The 9,429-nt window shown below is 34.4% G+C and overlaps 1 protein-coding gene and 1 pseudogene across 3 annotated transcripts in view; one reads left to right on the top strand and one right to left on the bottom strand.

Annotated features, from left to right (window-relative positions):
• Positions 1-9,429, top strand: part of MTA3 (metastasis associated 1 family, member 3) — a 205,700-nt gene that overhangs the window by 78,588 nt on the left and 117,683 nt on the right. For both annotated transcript variants that reach the window (XM_012653859.1, XM_012653858.1), the window contains exon 5: positions 9,293-9,356. In XM_012653859.1, the coding sequence (XP_012509313.1) occupies positions 9,293-9,356 (64 nt within the window). The remainder of the gene's footprint in view (positions 1-9,292; positions 9,357-9,429) is intronic.
• On the bottom strand, positions 7-1,525 carry LOC105818004 (annotated as a pseudogene). The gene has a single exon (XR_001137868.1). The product of XR_001137868.1 is annotated as a protein tyrosine phosphatase type IVA 1 pseudogene (transcript).

Here is a 9,429-nt window from a genome sequence, read left to right as displayed (position 1 = left end):
AAAAAAAAAATCACACTTCAAACAAAAATAAGTTGGTAAACAACTTCTGATAAGTATGGAAAAAAAATTACAAGAATTTCAGAAATTTTATGATTAAGAATTGTTTTAGCTACAATTAACAAAGCATCTCTACCTTTTAAAAAATATTTACTAAATTAAAGAGCATATTTCTACATGTTCTGCACAAGACAAAGGCAACATTTTGCTAAAAATATTTAATAGCCCCCTCCCATTCTTTTTTCAGGCCCTCCCTGTTAAGTTGCACCTCAGAGTGCAAACATTAAATTAACTGTAAGGCTTTTTTGTCTGAAGACATTAAAGACATGTGCTTCTGTACAATGTAGATTTTCAAAATGGAGGTTGTTCGTAATAGCACAAAATGAGATTTACAGAAAGACATTAAATAATCACTGTAAGACTTGGTAAAAATAATAATAAAAAAAATCAATCGTTAAGCAAAGCTGATGTATACTGGTATAAATGTGGTAGATGTAAACATAAAGTGAGCAGGCAAATAACCATGTAGACCCTACTTTCAATGTCTGAAATGAATAAACCATATAAGGTCTAGAGTGTTCATAGTTCCTGGGATTTTAGTTCTGTACGATACTAAAAATATACAAGTATTGTGCTGAGTATTTTGGCACCTAATCTTTCTAAATTTCTTATATATTGATAAGATTCTGGCATGGGAATAGATTTAAATAAGACATAACTCAATACCGCATGATTTCAGGAAAGATCAATTGGTACAAATGATAAGCACATTTTAAATGCTGAAACAAGAATCTTTTGCTAAGTGTCCAAAAAGGCTAACTGTAACCCAGACACATAGGTTGCAATTCTGTTAAACTTGCGGCCTGGGAAAACTGCTTTACAATACTCTTATGGAAGCTTCATTAGACTTATTCACCAAGCCAACATGTTGGCTAATACATATGACATATTAGGTCCTGTGTCAAATTTTACTTCTAAGGCAATAATATCGGGCACCTCAGTTTTATTGAATGCAACAGTTGTTTCTATGACCATTGGAGTCTTTGAAGCGCAGCCGCATCTTAGGACGATACTTCTCCAAATCCAAAAGTTGCTTGCTGTTAAAAGCTCCACGCCACTTTTGTCTTATGACTTGTACTGCATCTTTGTATTTCATTCCACCTTCGATTAATGCGAGAGCAACAAGCACTGGAGCTCTCCCAAGGCCTGCAACACAATGAACAGCAATACAACAACCAGGTTCTTCACGAAACTTGATTTTTATAAGACTTAACCAGTCATCAACAATCTGGTTAGATGGTGGTGCACCATTATCAAAAGGCCAGTCAAGAACATGGATACCTTCTTTCTCCACAAGAGTAGCGTCATAAGTTGCTTCATATACTCTTACTAGTGTGGTAGCTCCATATTTCTTAAGTTCCTCTATAAATTTGTTTAAGGTCGCATTGGTTGGATTGTGTGTAATAAGAAATCTCATGTTCTTGTATATGACTTCTACAGGAGCTGGGCGGTTCATTCAAGCCATGTTAATTTAGTTAAAAAACACTCAGTAGGGTTATGAAAGAGTTTAAAAAATTGAATACAGAAATGATGCAAAGAAACTGAAGTCTACTTCAGTATACTCCACTTGAAATTCTCGGTGCTTTGAGTATGAAGTTGGAAGTAATGGTAAATGAAATGAACCTCCTAACACGAGGCAGCAATTCTTCAATCCAGTAATACTGAGGCAACAAAAAGGAAGTGCACTGAGGTTTACCCCATCCAGATCAGGACTCTTGTAAAATGCTCTGCGGATTTCAATTCAACACTTCTGTGTCCAGGTTAACCACTCTTGTGGGGGCTTCTTGGTGGAGTAATAATGAATTTCTACAGTTCACTTATCTGCATAGAGGTTGTGCTGTGCCTGGCAGTATTCTCCACTGCCCTTGAGAAACTCCATAAATGTGTGACCAAGAATACCACGGAACTGAGGAATACGTTTACTCATTGAAGATTGTGGCCTAATCATACAGCTGGTCCCGAGGCGCAGCGACACAGGCGGTGGTTGCAGGGCAGGGAGTGGCGGCGGGAGCGGCTGGGGCGGCGGCTGGGGCACCAGTCTCTACCATGCAGTGAGCGGCTCAGAGGAGAGCGCGTAGCCAGCCCTCCATCCATTTTATAGGCTGTGATTTGAAAAGATTTTTGGTTTCTATTTTATTTAAAGCAATTAATTTTTGAAAGAAGAATTTTTTCTTAGGTTGTCTTATATCTAAGAAACTAATAAATAAACAAGATATTTATCTATAAGCAGATTTTTTTCTTTTAACAAAAAATGTTCCAAATAATCAGCAAAGCAATTGTTGGTAGATGGGAATAGATTGCCAGAGTGAATTTATGTATTCCTATGGTTAGGGATGGTGTGGTAGTCTGTTTTATGTTGATATAAAAAATACCTGAGGCTGGGTACTTTATAAAGAAAAGAGATTTATTTGACTCACGGTTCTGCAGGCTGTAGGAGAAACATGGCACTGTCATCTACTTCTGTTGAGAGCCTTAGGAAACTTTCAGTCATGGTGGAAGGGGAAGGGGAAGGAGGAACAGGCGTGTCACAAGGCGAGAACGGGACAGGGGGTGGGGGGATGGCGTGCCAGGCTCTCTTAACCAACTCTCTCATGAACTAATAGAGTGGAGAACTCATTCATTTACTCATTGCTGCTTGGAGGGCACCACGCCATTCATGAGGGATCTGGGAGGGCACCCCCCTCCCTTCCCAGTATGCCCTACCTCCAACGTAGGGAATCAAATTTCAACATGAGATTTGGAGGGGACAGATATTCAAACTGTAGATGGTTTAACCCAGTTTGATTAAATACTTCGTGTAACCTGGGATCTAAAAGCAGTTGGTGATAGAGCAGTCCTTTTTATTGTCAGAATCACTGGCAACTGATCAGACCCCCTCCTTTGAAAGATGTAAATACTTTTTGGGGGGTTGTGCTAGGGGATATGTAATATATTGACACGGTTCAGAGATCATTGTTCAAAAACGGGACGTACAATTAAATGTTTCACCCTTGCATAGTTTCCCAGCTCTTCAGTGTTTTTAGACTTTTACATATACTTGCAGAAACATTGCATGCATATAGAACCAATAAGGTATATATGTTTATGTGTCTGTAAGTAAATTGTGAATTATGATACTGTTACGTTGTGCTGTTTAAATGAAATATCTTGGTGATAACTCCATATTAGATCATAAAGATCTGCCTCATTCTTTTTTTTGGCTGTTTTGTATTTCTAATTTATTTAATTCTAACTAACGGATATTTGGTTCATTTTAGTTTTTTGCTATTAAAAACAATACTGAAAAGGATAAACTTATATATAGGTTGATATGTGTGATTGTGAGTGTATCTGCAAAATTATACCATATAAAATAGTTTAAAATATCCTAATTAAGTTTTCTGATTTTCTATTTCTTCATACTTCCCTCTTGGTTAAAGGAGGGAGGTTCTACTGAAAGGATTTGTGATATGTAAATTTAATTTATGATGTATCTGTTGAGACCTTTTTTGTTATTTTCAGAGGAAATATTCTTTTACAAATATGTTTATTAAAAAATAAATAGTAATGCTGACTTTTTAAGTATATAAGTAATAAAATAGCACTCCATTGTGGATTATCAGTCTCTCTTTAGTTTGTCTATTAATGTTTTAAAAAAGCTTATATGGAATCTTAAAAGAAATAATTTCCTTTTGCCCATTTCATTATGCCAGTATTTTTATTTTAAGATGTTAGATTTTTGCATTTTCCTTGGTAATCTATAAACAAAATTTGAATTAGCCAAAAGTGTACTATCGATGACTATGAGTAGTGCTATTTAATAAATGAACTTAACATGAGGAAGGTAATTACTTAGTGTGCTTAGGCTCTTAGGCTTGCTAGTAGGAGGAGGACTGGAGGGAAAACAGAGTAGAGAAAAATCATATCACAGTTTACCATTTTATAGTCTACATGTTTAGTATGCTTTTTTTGAATATTGTGTTTATACTTTATAATCTTACATTTGAATTGACCATTTAACCCCCTTATGAGTTGAAGCATTTTTCTCCAATCAAAATCATAATGCTGAAGACCAGTGGGTAAGGTGCAAAGTATTATCTGGGTATCGTCCTAAGTACTGGTGTTCCACATGTTGTGGAATGTCTGTGGGATTTTCCTGGTGGCCAAATGATTTGTAATCTTGTCCTGGAGAGGATGATCTTCCCAATATCTACTGCCTTCTCAGAACATTCCACTTACTCTTATCAAAGGGATAAGTGGCATCAAATGAAGGACTTTTCCACCCTTTATTCCTCTTTGACAGTTTCTTTCATATTTGTTATTAAATCTTCAGAATCATGGTGTCTGCGGTGCTTTCCATGTGTCAGAGGCAGAATGAGCTTCCCGAAACACTGCTTGTCAATCATTTTTCTTCACAAAATCCATTAATCTATCACATTAAGCCCAAATATCTCTTCTTGGCTTTTCATTTCTCTATCTACTCAAACAGATGTTCCAGGTTTTTTGTGTGTTTGACTCCTTTTAATTTTTATTTAACATCAGTTAAAGCAGTATTAACAACAGAAAAATAAATCTTTGAATACAAATGTCTAAAGATTTCCCTATTTCTTTATCTTCTTTGTCCTCCTCCTTTTTATAATCTAAAGCCTCATAAAATCATACTCCTTCACTTATATCGGCAATTTTTTTTTTTTTTTTGAGACAGAGTCTCCTTCCATCATCCTGGGTAGAGTGCAGTAGTGTTATCACAGCTCACTGCAACCTCAGACTCCTGACTTCAAGTGATCCTCCTGCCCGGGCCCCCCAGAGTGCTGGGATTATGGGCATGAGCCACTGCAGCGGGCCTTATATAGGCAATCTTAAATGCTTGTTACCAAGATATAGTTAAGAAAACTGTAGTTCATTAATTTGAAAATGTCTGGACAGTTTTCATTATAACAACTATATGAAGGGGCGCTACTGTCATCCGGTGGGTAGAGACCAGGGATGCTGCTAAACATTTTACAGTGCCCAGGCCAGCCTCAGTAGCAAAGATAATCTGGCCTAAAATGTCAGTTTTGCCAGGATTGAGAAGACCTGTTGTAGAGTCATGATAAATAATCCTTGCTCCCTTGGTGTGGTATTCATACAAATTTATGTACTTTATCTCATTCGGATCCCCTTTTCATTTTAAATTTAAATTTTATGTTTTTTAAAGATCAACTATATGTATATTGTCTGATAATATCCAAGGTAGTCGTATGCTTGGTTACTACTCTGTACTCATTTTGAACCCCTTTGTCAGTGGCTTCTGCATTTATACCATTCTTACTTTGCTACTATTTTTTAATTTTAGAAATTCCTCTTTGCTTTCTCTCTCTTCCCTGTTTTCTCTGGCTTGTGTTTTCAGTATTATCACAGCTTTTATTTAACTTAATAACCAATCTATGTGTTTTAGGAACATGCAATTAGTCCTTACATATTCTTTCTTGTATAACCTTTTGTTTCCTTTGGAGTTAATAATTGTTTTGCCTTTTGATTGTCTTCTAAAATGTAACAATTTTTAATCCTTGCATATCTGAAAATGTTTCTCACATTTGGCTATAATTTGTGTAGGCATTTAATTTTGGATTAGAAATCACTTCCATCAGAATTTTGAATCTTTCCTTTTATTCTATCTTATAGTATTGCTGTTGAGAAATCTAATCTTCTGAAATTGTTTTGGATTGTTGAACTTCATTTTTTTTTTATTTGGTTGTTTATTGTGTTCAAGGGATTAAGTGCTATATAAAACTGTCTGTTCACTGGCTCTCCAATCACAGAGCCTAGTCTTTTGAGACTGTTCTTTATATCAAAAAATATTCAGAATTCATAGTTTGTGGCAAATGTTAAGACTCATCAAGCTGATGAGAAAAATGCCTTTCTTTAATGAAGCAATAATGGCTTTTGTTGAACAAGGAAAAGTTTAATTCAGACTCTGTATCTATAGGAATGGTTTTACAAGTTTAGTGTGCCTAAGGATCCACCTGGTGATGTTTGTTAATCATGTAGCTTCTGGATCCATCCCAAGATACTGGGATTAAGTGAGTCTGGTATGGCACTAAGAAATTTGCATTTTTCTAAGCTGGTCGTTGTACCTCAGTTGTATCAGTTGTATCAAACTAAAGGGAAGTGTGTAAGCAGTGGGAAAATGACCACTAATTTAAACTTCCTTCTCTTTCATTCATACAAATATGTAACATCTTTAGATAAAACAAATAAATATATAACCTATGTGTACCTTTTTACATATGATTTTTAATCTGTGGCATTATAATGGATATGCAAGTAGCAGATTCCAGACTCATCATCACTTGCCATTAGACATTGGACTATGTTGTGTCATAATTATTTATTCATATTTCTGCAGCCTGCATAGTCTGTGAAACAGTATATTTTCAAAAACTTTTTGAAAGAATTGTGAGAAAGTATATTTTCTTTATAACAATTTTGTGTTCCTTTGTGATTCTATGTAGAAAAGCAGTATGAATGATTACATGGGCTTAGGGTATTCTTTTTTTGTATTGTATTCTGAGATATGCTTCATATCATGTTTGGGTATTTTTATTCTTTAAGGATTAAAATATTGTGGAAGAGATACAATTAGGTTAATTGCTTGAGACTCAGTATAAATCAGTTGGGATATCTATATTTAGAATTTGATAATAGTTCCTTTAGGTTGGGGTTAGCTTAAAATTTACCATGTTTTTTATCTGTCAGCCAAGATTTGTTTGGTATAAAGGAAATCAAGACTTTAAATTTCTTTTTAAACCACTTTTATCAACAACTCTTGGCATGGCCGTACATATGTTATAATTACATATTCATATTTATTTCATAAAATAATTCTGACTCAACCTCTTACTTTGTTAGCTGTTAATGTATGTACATGAAAATTTTAAATGTTAGATTTTCACTTTTAATTTGGGTAAAAGTACAATATAGCTATATTAAAGAAAATTTAAAAAGTGAAATCTCCTATTATCCTTTCATGTTTGCGTAAAAAGTACATTCCTCAAAACAATTTAATTTTCAGTATAACCAATGTTTTCTTATCTCCTAATGTAATTACCAAAATAAGGATTTGATAATTTAGTTTAAATTCTTTTGTCATTTCTAATCATATGGAGGAGGCTTTTTAAAGTATGTTATATTGTTTATGTGAATTTTCAGTAGTCTGTTAACCCTTAAAATTCAAGTGGCTTTTAAAGACAGTGATATTGGCTGGTCCCTGTGCAGTGGTGTTTACAATGAAATTGATAATAACCAGCTACAAAATTCTTTGTTCCCTCTTCACTTCCACTGCTTCACTTGACTAGTCCTGAAAAAAGAAAACCAGTGGTAAAAAAATAAGGGTTTTATTTCTTCTAGGTGATTAAGAGTTAAAAATATTGCTTTGTCAGATCTGATTGAAGGGAAAAAAGTAAATGAAAACTATTTTTAGAAACCCCATTTATTATTTAAGCATATTGCATGTGTGAGCACATGGTCCTGTGTCATCGAAGTTATTCTACGGCAGCTATAGATGTGCTAATGGCAACAGAGCAATTTCCGTGGTTGCAGTTCTGTCCTTTGTAAGAGCATGTTAGGTAATTGTTGACTTTGAGTGTTGTTATGTGCGCTGAAGTAATGTTAATTTTTCTGCTTCACTAATATGCATGAATAAAATATATTAACAAAACAAAATCTTTATAACTCCTCTGGTAACCAAATTAGAGATTTGTCAGGATAATATGGAAATACTACATGTTCTCAGAGAAAGCATTCTAAGTGACTTTAACCTATGATGATTACCAGAGGATGATGTTTTTATGAGGGGAATTTTTTAGATTTAAGGGATATAGAGTTGTAAAAATGTTTAGAAAACTATAACTTTTGGCCTATGTGTTAGCACTTTTTCTTTGGTATTTTATTTTGCTTTCAGTAATTTTTTTCTATGAATTATATTTCACTATGGCAATCCAACAGCAAGCTTTTCCAACTTCCTATATAATGTGTATATGATTATATATTACATACATTTGTTTTCACATGTTGATTTTGGGGGATGTTGTGACTCTTCCTTTAGAAAACCAAATGTCTTTATGACATTGTATGTATAACTTGAATAATCTGTCAAAATTCTCCTGTCAGATTTGTAGCTGCATTGAATTTTTCAACCTGGTGAGGATCATTTTGAAAGTGCTTGTAATAAATCACCTAGATAACCTTCATTTTTCTCAAAGTCTATTAACAAGCCTTTATAAAGTAGATAATCCTTTCCAAATTCAGATCAAAGGTAAATGCTGTTGGACTTCAAGGTCCGTGAATCTGTAGATCTTTATTTTTGCCCCTTGCTCTATAGAAGGTCCTTGTGTTTAAATTTTAATTAAATTTTAAACTTAAATTTATTTATTTATTTATTTTTTTTGAGACAATCTGGCTCTGTTGCCTTGGCTAGAGTGCAGCATCCTGATCGTAGCTCACTGAAGCCCTGAACTCCTATACTCAAAAGCATCCTCCTGCTTCAGCCTCCTGAATAGCTGGGACTGCAAGTGCACACCACCATGCTTGGCTAATTTTTTAATTTTTTCATAGAGATGGGGCCTCACTATGTTGCTGAGGTTGATCTTGAACTCCTGACCTCAGGTGATCCTCCCTCCTTGGCGTTCTAAAGTGCTAGGATTACAGCCACTGCACCCAGCCATTAACTAGTCTTTAGAGTAATTTCAATAAAGGTAAATTAGTTACATCCTGATTATTCATAAACAGTGTATTATTTTTAGGTTGTTATATGCAGTGGCTATTTAAAAAAATATGGACATTATTTTAGGCACCAGTTTTTATGGTGTTTGTCTGAAGATCCCTTATATAAAATTATCTTGTAATACCTGTTTATAGATTCAGAAACTGACTCTTAGTTTAAAGATCTCATTGTACTTGTTTTTTTTTTCTTGAATAATTAGGAAATACATATAAAATATTCTATGTTGTAAGGGTTTACTCCCGACACAATTCCTCCCACAGGCTAGCCTCTCAATAAGTAAGTGCCTACAAACCTATTTTATAGGTTACTCAACACCAGGATTGTAAAGCAGACCTAAGTAGCCTGAATATATATTAATACATTTAAATGTATTCCCAACTGCCATCTAGCTTCTTAGTACCAGTCCTGCATTTTTAGTATTCTTAACTTTCTATATGTCACCACTGAAAAGATGAACGTAGCCCTTCTTACTTTTTTTTTCTTTTTCTACAGGGGAAAATGCAGTGTTGCCCTTCTGAATGAGACAGAATCCGTATTATCATATCTTGATAAAGAGGTAATTCACAACCATACCTGTTCTGTGGGGTTTTTTTTTTTGTTTTTTTTTTTTTGAGACAGACTCTTGCTCT

Source organism: Propithecus coquereli, unplaced genomic scaffold, assembly GCF_000956105.1.
Source record: "Propithecus coquereli isolate 6110/MARCELLA unplaced genomic scaffold, Pcoq_1.0 Scaffold43, whole genome shotgun sequence".
NCBI classification, from domain to species: domain Eukaryota; kingdom Metazoa; phylum Chordata; class Mammalia; order Primates; family Indriidae; genus Propithecus; species Propithecus coquereli.
This window is presented reverse-complemented; position numbering and strand designations above follow the sequence as displayed.